This window comes from Venturia canescens, chromosome 10 (genome assembly GCF_019457755.1).
Source record: "Venturia canescens isolate UGA chromosome 10, ASM1945775v1, whole genome shotgun sequence".
Taxonomy (NCBI): domain Eukaryota; kingdom Metazoa; phylum Arthropoda; class Insecta; order Hymenoptera; family Ichneumonidae; genus Venturia; species Venturia canescens.
Genome location: NC_057430.1, coordinates 7,509,907 through 7,529,748, shown reverse-complemented (window position 1 = coordinate 7,529,748; position 19,842 = coordinate 7,509,907). Strand labels below are relative to the sequence as shown.

Genomic DNA, 19,842 nt, shown 5'->3' with positions numbered 1-19,842 from the left:
GAAATAAAATATATACGGTAATGTTCTATTAAAACGCAAATAAAACCAACGCTTCAACGCTTTGCCTGTTTCACAGCACCGAATCGGTGGACAAATTAGAATTATTTTCCTTTGATGAGATTATCAACCACAACATGCAATAAACTATGAAGCTATAATTGAATCTGATTTATTATTTCTTAAGATATTAAAACCGGTTTTGAATTCAGTAGGTACAGCCAATTTTATTGAAATATGATCGGAACGATTCCAAAGTCGATAACATTCGGCGTAAATGGCATCTCCGTTATTTTTGAATTGGTTAATTTTAGTCTGAGATAAAAGAAAATCCAGTGAAGCTTTTGAACGGGATACTTAAGGAAGTACCGTAGTTTTACTGTAATTTTTTGCAAATTTCGAAGAAAAAAACGATTTTTTTGGTATCCAACGGGAAACCCCTCAAAATTTTGTGAAAATTTTCTTTACTGCAATTTCAGGTAAATGCTACTTGACTACTTCTTTTATGAAGCAGTCGAAGTGCATTATATTGAAAATATAGAAGAAGAAAAACAAATTTCGGAAGGATTGAAAATTGAAAATAAATAAAAGAAAAAAAGGAAAATTTTAGAGAAATTCAATTTTTTTTCTATTTTTCGGAAAATATGAAAAATTGGAAGCAGAAAGAATAGTATATTACACTACAAGGGCCCAAAGTTTGATATTCCTGCACTGTACTTTTTGAGTACGCCATTTTTCCCCGATTTTTCTTATATGTGTGTAGATTTCATGACAGAGACCAAAGTACTGAATATTTTGTATAAATCATTATGAGGTGCTGATAATTTAATTTTTGTTTCGTAATTAGTTTACCCACGAGACTAAAATTCGCGTTACAAGTTCAGAATGCAAATAGAGGATATTGATTAATGCTAAAAATGCATAGAAAAATGGTAAATGAAAAAGTCGTAAAGATGATGTAAGAAACTTATCCTGCGATCGTCCGGGTTCTGTCGATCTTCAGTGTGCTCAATTTCGGGCAGTTCGCGCTTCTGAATCAAACGTTTGAACCAACCGTACGACATTTTGGGTGTTCTAGGTCTAGCGGCATGTTGAAAGTTGATGCTTACAATGCCGTAACGTTCGCTGTATCCAGCGGCCCATTCGAAGCTATCGAGAAAGCTCCAAACAAAGTAGCCTTTGACGGTGCAGTTATCTCGATTAATGGCCAGAAGCATTTCTTGAATATAATCGTGAAGGTATTGGATTCTATGGGTATCATTGAGACTGGTTCCTTTATCAGAGATTCCATTTTCAAGTACGTAAATCAGTGGATTGTTGTAACGGTTTTTCAATTTTCTAAGCAAATACCCGAATCCTTTAGGGACGACTCTGAGCCATGCGGAGACGGACCGAGGCCAACTTGCGTCAAAACTTTCAATAACTCCATGGTCATTGTACCATAGAGACGTATTCGACTTTGGTGCTGGCTCAGTAAGGCGAGAAGTATAATGGTTGAGACCCATGTAATCGGCACTGCCTCGGATATAATCGATCTCGTCCTGAGTGAATACCGGAAGTCTCGATCTTGGATACCCCTCCAATTTGCTGTTCTCGCCGATCCGTTCTTTCATCACTTCCGGATAATCACCATTTTTTGAGAATATCGGATCAACTGCCCAACCGCAGTTAAATGAGTAACTGACTTCTGGTGTCACTGTGTCTTCAACGTGTTTCGGGAAATAATTCATGCAACCAAAGGTGATACCGATTTTTCCTTTTTGTCGGCTTCGATATTCCTTATCGTACATGTGATAAACTTTCGCATGTGCTTTCAGCATATTGTGTAAACATAAATACGTCGCGATTCCTGGGATTATCGGACCTGCGAATATCAATTCAGTATTCATAGACATATGCTCTGGTTTCTCGTTATAATCAGAACATACATTAATCCATTATTTCTCAATTTTTAATTCGGCTGATGGTGATTCTAACATATCTTTATTCATAATATACGTTTAATTCTGAACCTGAAACAGGCAAATCTCCAGTATAGAAATTGACAAAATTCGGCTGCATCGTTGAAACTAATTTTTTTTGGTACTTGGCGTCAAGATACTGAGATGTCTGTAAATATATTTATATAAATTTGACTTCATTTCAAAATAACATAATAACTATGCTCGAGATTTAGCCGTATTTACTCAAGGATTTTCTTAGTATTTACGTATGAAAAATCTCATGCTAACAGATCTAAGAGTATGTGGTCATATTATAATACGTTATATTATGAGCATTCAACCTTGGATGCGACGATCCGACCTGAGCCTGGATTTATATCTCTCTCATTTTGTTTGCAATTTTCGTGATTTTGTTGTATCTCTGAAGAGCTCTGAATAGATTGGCGAAGTTTCAGGTCAGATTATCGAACATTTAAGGCCTTAGGCCACCCTAGAAATATTGAAAAATCGATTTTTTTATTTTTGCTTTAAATCATCCCTTAGGACCTTAAAAATGACGTCCCAAAAGATTATGACCGAGAGAAATCTTTAATCGCTCGTTTATTGAGTTTTAGATATAGTATTTTTATATAGTGCGCGCGCGCGTGTGTGTATGTGTGTGTGTCAATGCATCGGCGGGTACACCGAAAATAACATCGGAAACTTCAACTCGACTATGTGCGCATTGGCCCCGAAATTCAGGTCGAGTGGTAAAACCATCTTGGATATAGCAACAGATATTGTGGTTTGTGTGTTTAATGAGAGATTTTCCTTAGTACTACATATAATGAAAGCAATGCAATTGGAAATCGGGAAACCGGCCCAAGCAGCTACGAAGTGTTGCCAGTTTAGTACAATTATACTAACAAGGAAACATAGGGAGGTCGACCCTATGTTTTGAGGGGTCGATTTTCCTTCTAATTTATATATGTTGTAATACATCGAAAACTAAAAGACACATATTTTTTTTACCGGCCCATAAACGATTTAAAGGGGTGAAAACAACCTCCGAAGATGAGCACCTCACGGGGTGGTTTCTCAGTTTTGATGAATTTTAATTAACAAAAGAAAAAAATATGATAGTTCGAGTTTTTAATACGCGGCGCCGCTAGTGTCGCGCTCCGCCGCTTGTATCGGGCCTTTGTATTGCCCTCCAGTACGGCCACCGCCGGCCAACAGTGACGCGGCTCACCGGTCGTTGTTTGTGTTCGGTCAAAACATCGCGCCGCGTCGCGATGTTTTTCGAGGTTATGTTCGGGTTCGAGTCGATTTGGGTCGTTCAGGAAGATGTTACGTCACAATATGCAAAGAAAAATTAAAACAAACGTTATCTTAAATTTTGCAGACCACTCTAAGATGTGGCTGGAAAAGGTCTTTTTCCTTAACATCGGTTCAAAAAGCGTACTTGTAATAGATTCATGGAGTGGACATTGCACACAAGTAGTCAGGCAGGTTACACCGATTGGAAAAAGCATCAAAACAATGATCATACCAAAAGGTAAAAAATTTGCTTTCGGACAATCATCGAGACCTCAATGTGAGGTTCAAGGTGTGAGAAAGTGGCAATAATAAGATGTTCGTGGTGTAAGATATCACTTTGCTTGCAACACTTTTTTGATGAATATACTGCACGGACTATAAAAACTAATAATAATCTGAAAACTATATTAATGTATTATGGTGGTAGTTGAATATGTATTTTCGAGTTTGAACACATTCCAATAATATATATAAGTGGTTGTCCTACCGTACAACAATATAATTAAGAATAGAAATGTTTATATAATGATATAAGGTATTACGACGAAAGGAGTGATTTACCCCCTTAAAAGCGAATTTTTCCGAAAAACACCGAAACACGTATCGACTAATTTTTCGACCTCTACAAAATGCAGTTGGTACCGTTTGAATCAGAAGAATAGTTTTTATGGTACAAAATAAAATTTTCGAATTAGGGGTTGTTCACCCCTTAAAAACCCTTTCCCCTAGAAAGCCTTGGGTGCGTTTTCGATGATTTATCAATATAAATACTTTAGCGTTGGTTCCATTCGAATACATAAAGCGCTTATATGCAAAACTGAGAAACCACCCCGTGAGGTGCCTATCTTCGGGGGTTGTTTTCACCCCTTTAAACCGTTTATGGGCCGATAAAAAAAAATACGTGTCTCTTAGTTTTCGATGTTCTACAACATATATAAATTAGATCAAAATCGGAGGGGTCGACCTCCCTATGTTTCCTTGTAAATTTAGTACGTTTCCGGTGTATTCAGTACGTCAGTACGCCTTCCTAAAATCTAGTACGTTTTTCATTTTTAACCTCTGGATATGAATAAAGCTTAAAATCCCATGAAAACCCTGATCCGACTACAAATTTCCCTTGTATATGTACTTATCTGTTCACTCGAATCATTTGTTTTGCTTTTTTATTTATTTATTACACGTAATAGGTATACGAAAGCAATTAATTGATTCTATTTAGTGATTTAAACAAAAATAAATTCTATACGCCTTCTTAGAATGTAGAAATTATAAATGTAGAACAGTAGAATAAAACGGTGCTGCCATCGAACATCAAGTATAAGCGAAACTGAACTGACTAAAGAGAAAACCGAAAAAGTCTAGCCGAACGCCGAACAAAAAGTTGGTCGGACGTTGGACGTTACGTTGGCCGTTTGACAGTTAGACCAGCAATGGCAGTGTCGTAATTCTGTTTTGCGATTCCCGAAACTTTCAGTTTCTTCATTTTCAGAAATTATTCGGAAAAATCTAGTGAGAGTGATATTTACAAGTAGAAATAATTCCGAACTATCATGAAAAGGTACGTGCAAAATCTTTTAGTATTTTTTTTCCGATACAAACACGGTTAGAATACTTTTTCGAAGTAGAGGCAAAGAAACAATACTTTGCGACTTTTAGTATTTTTTTTTCGATACAAACACGGTTAGAATACTTTTTCGAAGTAGAGGCAAAGAAACAATACTTTGCGACTTTCAAGGTCAAATGTGGCATGTGGTCGTGAAACTGTATCCAAGTTCTGTGTTTTGAGTTTACAGCGTGTATTCCGAACTTAAAACATGCAAAAATTACTGCCATTAACATTTTAGGTTTTTGATTCCCAAACCGCGAGCAACCAACTCTGGCTTCGGTTCCAGCACCATGAAGGACGATAATACCCGTGTTGACGATCAAAAGTGAATACCATTGACGTCAAAAAATCGTGGTTCTAATACAGATCAATCTAGAAATAAAAAAAAAACTATATAAAAACAAAATAAAAAAAATTAAAAAAAACAGTTGCAGGTAAGGTTGATTAAAAAAAAAAACTCGAACGATACATGTTTCTAATTTAGTAAAACCTTTTAATTTTTTTCAAGAAATTTCATGATACTTTCATGATTAGTGATTTAGTTTGAAACAAAATATTGCTTTTAGCATATGAATTTTTCACTGAAAAATTATCGAAAGATCTTTCAAAAGATTTCGTTGTGCTTCAGCACTCAGTAATGAGGACGCGCATTTTTGTTCAATTTTATAATTAAGCTTTACTGCTCCAAAAATTAAGTATAGGGTTAAATATAGAATACGAAAAAAGATTATAAATTATCAACATGATATTATTTTTATATGTTATTAATATCGCGGTTCGCGGTACATTATAAGCAAAAACTGTGATGACTGGGATCTACGATAATTTTGATGTATCCATGTTAATGGATAAAAAATGCAATATGTATTTTGTAGTGATGAATACAAACTGTGATGTACATAAAAAAAAAGTGCTAATGTTTCTCAATGATTTGTATGTTTTTTCCATTTAATTTGAAACGACCGCTAATTTAGTGCGAAAATATGTCATCTGTTACGGTTTGGTGCTGCCATCTAGTACCGAACGGTAGCTTACTCTGGCAAGACTGGACAGACAATAAAATCCCGTTTTTGTAATTTCGGTTCACTTCGTAGTATCTCTGAAAAACGATTCTTAAAAAACCTATTTTTTTCGATCTCTAGAGTGGCTTAAGGCTTTAATAAATAATTAAAACTTCAAAAATCGTAAAATTTATACGGGAGCTTATGGAGATTCCATCATCATCACATTTTTATTAAATAATTCCTGTACGTACTGAATATTTCTAAATTTCTGATATAAACCGTCTCACAGATAGAAAGAAATGTAAGGAATTCATAGCGACGATAAAAATAAAGGGTTATCGAGTGTTTAAAGAGATATTAAGAGGATAGATCAGTCGGTATATCGCAATCGTAAGTGCGAGAGAGATAGTTGCAAATTTTGAAATCGAAATTCTTTGACACAGTTTGACCGATTAAAAAAAGGCTCTGTCAGCCGATTTTTGCCATCGTTCCGCGTAGGCTGACAGAGCCTTTTTTTTTAAGGTAGATCATGCCTCACGGATCGTATTTCATGGGTGTTTAAATTGGATCGATTTTTACTCTCTGATTGAAAGATGTAATCACTTTAAATTAATGTCAGAGTTATTAATTCAAAATTGTAAATACATTTTTTCAACTTGTCTTTTGGCGAATGAAGTTACAAGCCATTAACAGAACCCAAAATTTCATTCGTCCCTAACGACAATACTGTAGTTTTTATTTAAAAAATCACATTAGAGAGCGTAAAGGGAAAGCACAAAGGGAAATGGATCAAGAAAAAAGTGTTAATAAAAAGACACAGGAATTGGCCAAGTCAAGAAGAAACAAAATGCCGAAATAAGCGAATGTGAGGGGTTATACGAGTGCTCGTTACCAATTTCATTCAATTTTTAACGTAATTTATATTTATTACTAGTAAGACAATCGTCTCGAATTTTTTTCCAAACCTTTATTGCATACTTCATTGTTTTCGTGTACGTCTTTATAAACTTCGTAAGAAGCGTTCATTCGTTATATGGAAAATAAACGATTTTTTACGCTCAGTCCCTATGACCCTGTGTATTTTTCTGCATATTTAAACACGTTTGTCTCAATAATTAATAGGAGAAACCCTTTAAAATTTGATACGCGTGTCAGTCGACTACCCATTACTCTGTGTAAATTACAAGACTTTCTTAACCCTCTCAGACCGACACCTATTTCGCGATGACGGAAAATGATCCCCTTCATAATTTTATCTCAAAATACTTTCTAGTTACCGAATCCATTGTGACATTTCAGTTTTTTTGTTGGGAAATATAAATTTTTGAATGTTCGCTGCGCGCAGCACCAGGTCCTTAGGGAGCAAAATCAGGAAAATTTACGAATGAATCTAGCACCGAGCACCTTAACTCCATCATATTAGCTTCCCTTTGAAAGGAAATAACTTTTGGAGTATGAAAAAAAATGTGTACTCACTTTTCTTTTGCGATAACTAAAGCACCTTTTCACACAACGCCAACTCAACATGAAACGCCGACTTCATATTGATATTTTGATGGGTTAGAGCAGTTTATCTCTTGGTTTAGGAGTATCTATGGTGCAATCTAACTTTGCTTGATGGAAATAGGCGGTTAGAACCCCGCGATCTTACTGACCGATGCAGTTTTATTGGGCCTGGAAGCGCGTGTTGCGTAGAAGCAACATACGGTCCGAGAGGATTAAGAAAATCGTTTCGTGCTTGGGCTACCTTAATTGGTCAAACTGTGTCAAAGAACTTTGATTTCGAAAATTCCAGGTGAGGGTAATTGTATCTTCTATATTATATGAGGTTGCATGTATTAGTATGGGTACAAATGATGGAAAAAACTTGGAGTTCTATTTCTTACTTTTTGCTGAATATTACCTTTTTTTTCAACGAAAAAAATACTGCAGTCTATTTTAGCTTCACACTCATACTGACACAATATTATTTCTTTAATTTCAATCCAGCTTTTTAATGGAACTGCATAGGAATTTTGCAAATGCTTTCGATGCAAATTGGAAAAAAAATCGAATCTTTGCGATCAAGCATCACTGCTCGAGGGCTAGTGAGGCACTGAGGTGCAGCGTTTCTTTACTTCTTGGAGGCAAATAAGAACTCATTAATCAATTATTCATATATCCAAACCTTTAAAGTACTAATAAGAAAAATCCAGAAATCAAACATTATTTCGATATATTATATTCTCAAATTATCGAGTGTACTACGCGATTTGTGTACGTGGGTGTGCCGACTACACTGTCTTCGAGGAGACCCGCCACGCTCAGCGTCAGCACGTCTCAAATTACGCGTAGAACATCGACCGTAAGTCCAAAACTGTATCACCTTTTATTTCATTTATGTTATGTGATTGTAAACAAGAGGAAGTAGACTGCGATCTTATTCAACTGTAATCTAAATCTCTAATGCCGACTCCTTAATAAACAAGTTAACTCGTTACTTTGACCCGATATTTCTGTGTCTTGACCTACATCAATCTCCTTAAAATTCCATATTGTATATTAGCAACCGTAATAGGTGCACCTAGCGCTTTAATAGCTATTCCGAACATCTACTATTTTTATCTCTTCTCCTTTTTACTAAATTGTTTATTTGTTCCTCTGAGAGATTAGTAACTTTAATATTTGTTATTCGTTATTTTCCTCTCAGCCCGCGCGTTCTCACGTTCGGGCGTAACATTCTTATGGAAAACCGAAGTATACGGTGGGCCGACTCAATTAATTTTATCTCCAGTAGTCCTATTGGCTAGCTTCATTTCTAGCTTATAATATAAAAAAAATGCTCGTGGAGATGGCAAAAAATATCCATTTTTTTCCACACACCCTAATGTTCATGCTCAGACAAATTGAATGTAAATCAGGTGGATAATTGAAAAAAATACCTGGAGCAATTTTGGGCTCGTTGTAAGAAAAAACGCAGCTGTTCATGGGCTCATTTATCGTTACAAACATTTTTATGCGGTCACCCAGTTCATTGAAAACTACTCGTGCATAATCTGCAAACCATGTGATCATCATTTCATTCGTCCATCCGCCCATGTCGGCAAGTATTGCTGGATGATCCCAGTGATAGATCGTCACAAAAGGTTCGATGCCTTCAACCTGAAGGTCGTCCAACAGATTTTTATAGTATTGAATCCCGTCCCGGCTGATTTTATTTGCAAAGCCGGTTGGTAGAATGCGGGACCAACTGAGAGAAATGCGGTAACAGTCGACTCCGAGATCGTTCAAAATTCTAATATCTTCTTTATATTTGTGATAAGAGTCGCTAGTTACGTCTGCGTTACTTCCATCTCGTATATACGGTGGCTTTTCATGGACATATCGGTCCCATACGTTCACACCTTTGTCACTAGCATTCCAACCACCTTCGATTTGATATGAAGATGTTGCTACTCCTAGCTTAAATCCTGATGGGAATTTCATATACCGAGTTACGTCTTCATCAGTTCTGGAAAAGTTTTCAAAGTTAAATAAAAAAAAAGTTCGCGATGAATCTTGACATACTACAAATAAGAACACTGTCTGGCATATATAGAATATTATGTCAAAAATTGGTTAAGACAACTATCACCGTTTTCGAGAAAACTGGCGACAAAGGAATATCCCCCTACCCACTGATAGCAGTGAAACGCATAATTCCCGTCTTTTTGTCCCTGCGGGCAGTCGGGAGATAAAAACAATGTACACATTATTTTTCTCGGACAAATTGAAACCCCAGGAGCAATAGAAAATAAAATATTAGAATATAAGATAGAGTATGAAATATTCTATTATCTGTCTTATGATCAAAATATCCTTTATCTATATACGAAATTTAAAAATGTTATTATATTTCGAACGAAAATAATCTGATTATTTCGATGATTCCTGAAGGGTGGGATAAGGTGAACTCAATACAAAAAAGCATATTTTCGATCATTCTTTTAACGACACAATGAATATATGAGGGATTCTCTGTCGAACCGGCCACTTTTTTTTCGACCATCTCATATCTACCCCATAACTGATTATATCAAAGTACTACTAAAGAGCACTCTATGTGGATTTTTTCAGATTTTTAAATTCATAATTTTAGAAAATACAGTTTTTTTTTAAATGAATATATCTCGGAAACTTGAAGTAACTGAAAAAATGTTTTCACATAAAAGTTGTAGTTTCGTGTTAGCTTTCGAGCGGACGACTCGAAATAATTTTTACGTTCTGCTAACGATGATTTTTTACGAAAAAGGGGAGAATTATATTTTTATTCAGAAACAGCCATTTTTTTGGCTGAAAAAATTACAGAGTTTTCTAATATGTCTGATGATATCGCAAAAAAATCGCCAGAGTGGCACCGATCGAGGTTCTAGGGTAAAGAAAATGAAATTACACAAATTAATTTTTTCATACTCGGTACCTCGATCCGTACCACTCTGGCGATTTTTTTACGAGATCATCAAACATACTGAAAGACTCTGTAATTTTTTCATTCAAAAAAGACTGGCTATTTTTTAATAAAAAAATATTAATTTTTGTGATTTCATTTTTTTTTTACCCTAGAATCTCGATCCGTGCCACTCTGGCGATTTTTTTGCAATATCATTAGACATATTGGAAAACTCTGTAATTTTTTCAGCCAAAAAAATGGCTGTTTCTGAATAAAAATATAATTCTCCCCTTTTTTCGTAAAAAATCATCGTTAGCAGAACGTAAAAATTATTTTGAGTCGTCCGCTAGAAAGCTAACACGAAACTATAACTTTTATGTAAATACATTTTCTTTCAGTTACTTCAAGTTTCCGAGATGTATTCATTTGAAAAAAAAACGGTATTTTCTAAAATTATGAATTTAAAAATCTGAAAAAATTCACATAGAGTGCCTTTTAGTAGTACTTTGATAATATAATCAGTTATGAAGTAGATCTGAGATGGTCGAAAAAAAGTGGCCGGTTCAACAGAGAATCCCTCATATTTTTATTTGTATAAATGTTACATGATAAAGTAACATTAAAAGGATAGTCTGTGTAAACATCATTAACCCTCTCGGACCGTATGTTGCTTCTACGCAACACGCGCTTCCAGGCCCAATAAAACTGCATCGGTCAGTAAGGTCGGGGTTCTAACTGCCTATTTCCATGAAGCAAGGTTAGATTGCACTTTAGATACTCCTAAACCAAGAGATAAACTGCTTTAACTCATCGAAATATCAATATGAAGTCGGCATTTCATGTTGAGTTGGCGTTGTGTGAAAAGGTGCTTTAGTTATCGCAAAGGAAAAGTAAGTACACATTTTTTTTTTCGAACTCCAAACGTTATTTTCTTTCAAAAGGAAGCTAATATGATGTAGTTAAGGAAAAATTCATAGAATGATCTCTCAATGTTACTCCATTATCTAGTAATTATGGAAATATTCATATATTAACGCTGTCGTCGACAAACAAAGATCGAAAATAAGATGTTTTTATATTTAATTAACCTTATTTTACCCATTCCAAATTTCAGAGCGGGTCGTGACAGCATAGATCAAAATCGACACCCAAAATCGGACTACAATCTATTCAGAATGTGACTTTTTGCATTATCTGCCACACTGACTCTTGAAAGAATACAAATGTCTGGCTGTAAACGAAGATGTGAACGTAGCTAAGAAAGCTTGAAAAAAAAAGAAGAGTTTTAGAAACTTACCGAACACTTGAAGTAAAGAAATATGTTAAAAACGTTAAAATAATTGTCTTCATGATGCAATACGAACAAACACGATATTAAATAACGTTGTTGAAACGTCCAATGTAAGGCTCCCAAGTTGTTTGCTTTATGGTCGAAATTCGTAGAATGTATTGAGTGACAATTTTTTTGTGTATTCCTGTTTGGAGCATAATCAACTTTTGTTGTCCGTTTGACGAGAAAAAAATTCGTGCGCTTACCTGCCACTACCTTTATATGTGAATATGCAGTGGAGTAATCTACTGTATGAATAACGTTTTTACTTTGTTTTCTGTGTCATGTATAATCATATGGACTGTATGTACATTGCGACCTATATCGCTTACTGACTTTTTAAATAAATGATAAAAGTATCCTTACCTTTGAATACCAATTGTTTCAGTTTTACATAGTAATGTGCTATTCCACTTCACGTTTTCTCTCGTTCTTTCTTTATTCAACTCATTGTCAGATAATTGTGTACCGGATTTTTTGTATGCAGTGTGGTTGTGGTGCATTTGACCTGAAAGAATATTCAAATAGATCATTTACTTCGCATCTAGAATATTTTCTTCCATTTCCTGTAATATCTAAAAAAAACACATGAACTTGAAATATCCTCTCTGTAGTGTTGTATCTATTGAAATAGATACATACTCTGTTTCACACACACACACAAGATAGTAACATGTTTGACAACGAATGTTTAAAAAAATAAGAAAAGAGGGAGGGAGAAAAGGAAAGAGGAGAAGAAAGCAGGACGAAAGAGCTTGGTGTGGTGATCAGCCAGTGTGGAGGATGAAACGGGAAATAAGGAACCGCACCTATTCTACACTTTAAATTACAGTAATTATTTTTTTATTAAAATAATAAATTTTAAAAATAGTTGGAAACGTGATGGCTCTGGTAAAGTGTCCATGACTTCTATAACCATACTTGTTTTCGAGTCGCTACCGCAACTCCAGATTATGACTTTATGCTTTTCGTAGATCAACTTATTCAGTATTCTTCGTGGAATCGCAAATACAATCACAACAAAATAAAATAATATCCAACAGCAAAAAAAATGTTATGTTATCAATGAAACAATGTACTATAATGGCATTTGTGTAAATCTGTAACTTAGAATGGAATCATTTTGCAAAAGAGATATGGTTGAATGAATTATAGAACAAAAACGAAAATGCAAATCATGCTTGATCATGAAGTCGCAGACCTTGCATTCGGAAAACCTGACAACTAAAGATTCTGCATAGTTCTGCATTCAGGAGAACTCCATCAATGTTATTAAAAAAAAACACGTATTGGCATTTGTAAATGTTTTGTCGGCGCAACTATTAATTTGAAAATTGATTTGTAAAAGCCATCGTTGTAATGTCTATTATTTCGCAAAATCATCTTTGTATTGAGGATTGTGTTGAGGATATTGTTGTAAAATCTATCATCTCGTAAAAAAAAGGGAGGAAAAATCAAAACAGTTTTGTTACATACTCTACGGTGATCAATATTAAGTCTTTGTTATTAATAAAATTAATAAATACTTACATTGAGAATATTTTAATCATAAGAATGTAATAAAATGTTTTAAAAATATCATAAAAGATCAAATGTATACTAATTCAACTTGACTAGTTAATGATTGAGTCGACACGGGTGACACTTGAAATACACATAACCTAGGGAACATTTTTATTGTGTGAAAGAAAGTTTATATCGGTGTAATGACACCGAGAAGAAGGAATAGACGAATAAAAGCACGTGAGTCAGTCTCAAAAATAAATTTGATGGGATTCCCGCGATTCCCCAATTTTACCGAAATTTAATCAACTATTACCAGTAGTCCAACGTAATGACTGACATCCGCTTTCGACACGTCAAAAACTACAGTATATTACGCAACTAGGGAGGGAAGTAGTTGCGTATACAATTTTTTCACCACATGCGCCGAAAGTTCAACTTTTCGAAATCGGAAGGTTGAATTTTCGGTGCTTGTGTGGTGAAAAATAGTATACACTCCACGGGAGTGAAATTAGATCACCTCAAACCGCGTGCTTATCACCCTCGCCTTCGGCTCGGGTAATAGTATATTACACACCTAGCGAGGGAAAGTAGAATTGTCATCCGAGCCGAAGGCGAGGGTGATAAGCACGCGGTTTGAGGTGGTCTAATTTCACTCCCGTGGAGTGTATACTATTTTTCACCACACGTGCACCGAAAATTCAACCTTCCGATTTCGGAAAGTTGAACTTTCGGCGCATGTGTGGTGAAAAAACCTTTTTCTGGAGTAAAAATTAAAGAAATGTGTTTGAAGTTTGAAAGTTTAAAAAACGTGTGTGAGTTTGTATCTAACCTTGCATTTTTTGCATTTTATTCTCTTTCTTAGCAACTTATTGTTTGTTTTTTTCTTTATTTTTTTGGAGTAGGAATAGCGGAGTGTAATTCTTCCTCTGGAGCTGCTGGCTGTCGAAGGTTTTCGGTCAACGATGACGGCATTGCTGTATGGTATCTTCCCGTTGATGTGCTTGGTTGTGAATCTGTAATTTCGTCGAAAATTATTCGTTTATTTCCGGAAGAATTTTCAACATAACCTTCGGCAACTGCACTGGATTGCCTGCCCCATCACCTATGTTGTTCTACGGAGTGTAGTTCTTTTATTGGAGCTGCTTGGTGTTGTTGTAGACTTCCCGTAGATGTAGTAGGTTCTGGATTCACGATTTTGTCGAAATTTTTCTTTTATTTTCTAAAGAATTTTCAATATAGCCCTCGGCAACTGCGCTTAACTTCCATCCTCCATGCTGCTTGACGGTCAACAAATTGACACCTGAATTTGCCAGTAAAGTAGCTGATGTTCGACGGTAGCTGTGTCCGGTGTACTTAGTCGCATTTTCCAAATTCAAATACAATGCGATAGTCTTAGGGATTTCACTTATTTTGATCTTCCCAATAACCTGATGCGCGCATTTTTTTTTCGGTAGTTTATGAAGAGTCGGTTTGAGTCTGTGTCGTCCGGTCTTTGCGCCATGTATTTGTTAACTAATCCATAAAAGTTTGATCCAATAACAAATGATCGCGGATAGTAATTTTTTGTATCCCGAATCGAGACAACAAATTGTGTCCCCGTATTCTAAACATCGGTGACATTTAGGGTGCAAATCTATGCTTCTCAGGGCTCCACAAATACTAAATACAAGAATTACCTGCAATAAAAAAATTCGCGTTGCATTATTAAGAAAAAAAACTCAATGAAAAAAAGTTAATCATTTTGTTTAGGTGAGATTTTCGCACCGCAGAATACCCATCTAAATATTTTCATTTTTAACTATTTTTTTTTAATTATTTGTTATTCAAAGAACTGTTTTTGATATTTAACTTTAACGAACAAGGAGTTCAAAAAAAGATGGAAGTTTTACTGCGGAAAAAAAAGAAATTTGTGAAATATTTTGGAATGCCCTTTTCTTTCTTCCATAACAATACAATGTCGAGAACAAAAAAGATTTGACGAAATACATTTTTCAATTTCAATTTTCTGAGTTCCTTGTACCTCAGAGTACCTCATACATCGCAAAATTCTATACGAAATTGAATATCAATTTTACATTTACCTTCATTGCCAGGTAGAAATTATTAGGAGCTTCATCGATAAACTTCATAATGTCGGTAAATGAAAAAAGTGGAGCCTTCTTTGAAAAGAATGGTTTCCACTTATTTTTTATGAATGTTTTCAATTGCTTGTAATCGTTGATGTTGATCCCGTGCTTCCTCTATGAGGAGGTCAAAATGAAAAATATAGCACCTCATAGAGTAAGCTTTGAGCATCGTGTATCTTGAGCACCGTGCATCTTGACCATCTTGAGGAAGCAATTTGCAAATTTTAATTTTCAGCATTTTTTTGATAAATATTACTGTGTAGAGGTCATCAATCATTTTTTTAAATGATTGTTTCAGTTTGTTTGGAGTGCTTGTGTAGTGAAAGGATGAAAAAATAAAAAATATAGCACCTCATAGAGTAAGTTTGGAGCATCGTGGATCTCGAACACCGTGCATCTTGACCATCTTGAGGAAGCAATTTGCAAATTTCAATTTGCAGCATTTTTTTTTGTATACAAAGAAACCTCCAAAATTCCCCCGGGGAAAAAAAAAGTTGAGACAAGTACATTCATGGTCCCTTGTTTCCTTACCATATCATGAAAAATGTAAAAAAAATCCATAAAAAAATTATGAAACCAACTGTAAATAATTTCAACAGAACAATTCGAAAAAAATTTCACAAATCCTCAAAAAACATCACGTTGAAAAAAAATACGAATCTGTAATTGGTTTGCAAAGTGAAAAAAATTCAAATAAAACATGAGAAATAAAAAACCGAAATATCGCGCTTGAAAACATTTTGAAAAACGATGCTCCATTCTTCTTATCTTATTCTAACAACGAAATCAATCGAATCCAAAATTAGATCTAAATTACTTGCAGCAGTAGAATTTATGATATCAATTCGAGGCCAAGTATTTTCTAATAAATTGAAAAAAGTTACCACTTGAGTTACGTGCAGCAATAAAATTCATAATATCATTCGGGGATAAGTAATTTATGAGTAATTCCAAATTTCAACATTATGAAATTGTTCTGAGAAGATTTTAAATCCAAAAAAATCACATGAAAGCTAAAGTCATTTGTTACTCTACGGTGACAGAGACTTATAAGAAAACCGATTCTTTCAGGATCTTCTGGTATTATTTACAAAATTCGACGTCGATTGGATCAATACAAATTATATTTAAATATGTGTTAAAAGTACTGAACAATTCGAAAAAAAATTCACAAATCTTAAGAAAACATTATATTTAAAAAAAACTAATGTGTCAAAAATTTATTAAAGTGTCAAAAGAATCAAATAACAAGTAAAAAATAAAAAACCGAAAAATCGCGCTTGAAATCATTTTGGAAACCGATGCCTCATTCTTCTTATTTGATACGAACAGCTAAATCAATTGAAAAAAATTCCATCTAATTTACGTACAGCATTAAAATTTATTATATCCATTCGAGGCCAAGTATTTTCTAATGAATTGAAAAAAGTTACCACTTGAATTACGTGCAGCACTAAAATTTATGATATCAATCGGTGGACGAGTATTTTATTAGTAACTACAAATTTTGACATTATTAAATTGTTCTAAGAAGCTTTTAAATCCAAAAAAATCACATGAAATCTAGTCATTTGTTACTCTATAGTGGCAGAGACATATAAGAAAATCGATTCTTCTCAGACTTTCAGGATCCTTTGGTATTATTCACAAAATTCGACGTCGAATGGATCGATACAAATTATGTTTGAATATGTGTTACTCGTCCCCTACGGGATAAAAAATTTGTTAGACCAATATCCTCTCTTTCTGACAACATGTTCATTCGTAAAAGCGGAATTTCTGCGGAAATATCCTCTCAAAACGTTAAATCACCTCTAGAAACATCAAAATACTCCTCTCGGCATTCTCAACAATCTAATCCTTCGATTCAGCTCCCTCTCTCCATCTGAGGAATTACAATCCTCCAATCACCTGCTAAATCGCCAAGATAGCAACCTGAATGAAGTCTGTTCGAACAGAAGTTCGACTGATTCAATTACCCCTTCTATCAACATCAGAGAAATAGTTCGAGCTGAAGTTGCGAGATTTATGCAAATGTATAACCAAACTCTACATAACGTTCTTCTACAAAAATTTCCTGAATCTTCAGAAATCTCTGACAGTTTAATTGCTACGGGGAGCAATTTCTGAATTTACTATAAATCATGGCTACAACGAAACCCTTTTTACTGGGTCAGTGGAATTGTAGAAGCATAATAACTAAAACTAATGAACTCACAAATTTTATTGCCAACCTAGACATCCTTGTTCTACAAGAAACTTGGTGTAATCGAAATAATTCCTTTTCAGTACCAAATTATAGCGTTATACGCAAAGATAGAATTACCCATTCAGGAGTAGGGGTAATGATTTTAATAAAAATTAATATCCCTTTTCGGCAAATAAGTATTCCATCTCCTAATGATAAATTTGAGTTCATTTTTATACAGTTTTTATTTGGACCAAAAAAAAAATTCCATTTCTTCAATATATATAATCCCCCAAATAATTTGTACCTAGTAACCATTGGTTTAAACTATTCAAACCAATAAATGCTTCAAATCCATTCGTGATTTTTTATCTATAATAATATACTTGTATGATAAGTTTCCCTCAAAGGACGGCCATACAATGTAACTCGATTATAACATGGAGGGTTGAGGGTGAGGCAGAGGGAGATAACTCAGACTGGTTCCTATTTCTACTGTAACCCACAATTGAGTTGGTCTAATTCCAGTTGAAGCACGGATTGAGCAGGCAGGAGGAGACGATGAATGGAGTAAACATAGTCGATCAGTTTCCGTCAGATTTACGAGATTCAATGAGAGAGAATATAACTGTGGGGAAAAAAAGGAAAAAAAAGAGAGATGAAATAAACTTAATAGATAATTAAACAACAAATTTATTTCAAAGTGAGGTAAATTCTCGTTTAAAGTATGCAGAAAGTTAATTGATTTAGACGTCCTTGCTCCATCCGAATTTCCCGCCTTTCGACTACTAAAGACGGCCAACAAAACGTATGCAATTCAGTAGTGGCACCAACAACAAATCTAAAAACTCATTATACTACTATAACAGTTGATACGAATCACATATAGTGGCACATGCCCCTCTTGTGGGGAGATAGCCAATCAAAAGGACAAGAAGAACCAGTATAGTTAACAAGAAGAACTCGAGGAAGCTTCCTCGACTCATAGCGCTACCGGATCGATTCCTCAAATCATTAATGTCCAAGATATTGTTCGCACCGAAATCTCGAGGTTCATTGCCATGTTTAATCACACTATGAATAATGTCATTCTTCATAAATTTCCAGAATCTCATTGCATTATGGAAAGTATTGTTGCTACGGGAGAGCAATTTCTCAAGTCCTTGTAATTATGGCTGTGAGATTAAAATCTCCCCTGCTTGCTCAATGGAATTGTAAAAGCATTCTTCCTAAAATTAACAATATAAAAAATTTTCTTGTCACAAATAAAATAGACATATTGTTTTACGAGAGACTTGGCTTATCAAGATAATCAATGTTCCATCCCTAATTGTAATACTGTTCGTAAGGACAGAATTATCAACCGAGGAGGAGGAGTTTTAACGTCATTAAGAAATAATATTCCGTTCCATCAAAAAGATAACCTAAAATGTAATAATAAATTTGAATATATCTTCATTTGCTTCTTTATAAATGAAAAAAAATTCCACCTTTTAAACATTTACAATCCTCTTAACAATTTCAAAACGGATATCCCCCCTAATGAGCTGTTTCAACAACTAGTTCTTCTCAGCATATCCTAATTCTACTTGAGTCTACTCAGACGGCTCAAAGACATTTAACCCGGATCGGACAGGTTCAGCTTTTTACTGCCCGTTCCTTCACTTAAGGTGATGGATCACACGATAACATACGTTGCCGCACCCTCTCCTCCCTGTCGGTACTGCAGAACTCGAAACGAGCTACTGCGCAAACTACCGACAGGTGTCACGGCGTGATACTTCCATCAGGTTTCAACGAAGAACCCGATGGATGAGCAGTAAGAACTGCTGCTCGCTTCAAAAAGCGGTAAAATAGAATAAACAATTTATATTGTTTATCCGGGAGAACGTTAGTTCTTTCCGAATATCTCCAAATATCCATCGATGGGTTGTTCAATGAGTACTGAACTCTCCTGCAGTGAAGACTGCCGGGTTCTCGCTCGAAAAAGCGGTAGAATTCGATAAACAATTTATATTGTTTATATTATTATAACAATTTATATTGTTTTCCGGGAGAACGCTAGTTCTTTCCGAATATCTCCAACGATTTTCATCAATGGGGTGTTCAATGAGTACTAAACTCTCCAGCAGTAAAGACTGCCGGGTTCTCGCTCCAAAAAGCGGTAGAATTCGATAAACAATTTATATTGTTTATCCGGGAGAACGTTAGTTCTTTCCGAATATCTCCAACGATTTTTATCGATGGGTTGTTCAATGAGAATTGAACTCTCCAGCAGTGAAGACCGCTGGGTTCTCGCTTGAAAAAACGGTAAACATAGATAAACAGTCGAATTGAAAAAAAAAAAATTTACCAGAATTATTGAAAATTTTCCATCTTTGGTTGCTGTTTTTTTCTCCAGTTATTTTTGCTCCCTTTCGATCTATCTTCTCCAA

The 19,842-nt window shown here is 34.9% G+C and overlaps 2 protein-coding genes across 2 annotated transcripts in view; both read right to left on the bottom strand.

The window, feature by feature from the left end:
• Nucleotides 1–19,842, bottom strand: part of LOC122416817 (myrosinase 1-like) — a 65,458-nt gene extending 45,616 nt beyond the window's left edge. The window contains exons 1-2 of the mRNA XM_043429863.1: nucleotides 19,761–19,842; nucleotides 11,954–12,095 (exon numbers count right to left, since the gene is read on the bottom strand). Of these exons, the coding sequence (XP_043285798.1) occupies nucleotides 11,954–12,090 (137 nt within the window). The 5' untranslated portion in view covers nucleotides 12,091–12,095; nucleotides 19,761–19,842. The remainder of the gene's footprint in view (nucleotides 1–11,953; nucleotides 12,096–19,760) is intronic.
• Nucleotides 872–11,757, bottom strand: LOC122416816 (myrosinase 1-like). Its single transcript, XM_043429862.1, has 3 exons — nucleotides 11,555–11,757; nucleotides 8,771–9,339; nucleotides 872–1,861 (listed from the first exon to the last, which is right to left on the bottom strand). Exons 1-3 carry the CDS (start codon nucleotides 11,605–11,607, stop codon nucleotides 909–911), a joined length of 1,575 nt encoding a protein of 524 aa, XP_043285797.1. The 5' UTR covers nucleotides 11,608–11,757; the 3' UTR covers nucleotides 872–908.

Coding starts and splice junctions, on each gene's coding strand:
- LOC122416816 (XM_043429862.1), bottom strand. CDS start 11,607: ATGAAGACAATTATTTTAACGTTTTTAACATATTTCTTTACTTCAAGT. Junction 9,340..11,554: donor TTCTTTACTTCAAGTGTTCG/GTAAGTTTCTAA, acceptor AAACTTTTCCAG/AACTGATGAAGACGTAACTC. Junction 1,862..8,770: donor CGAGCCCAAAATTGCTCCAG/GTATTTTTTTCA, acceptor TGATATTCGCAG/GTCCGATAATCCCAGGAATC.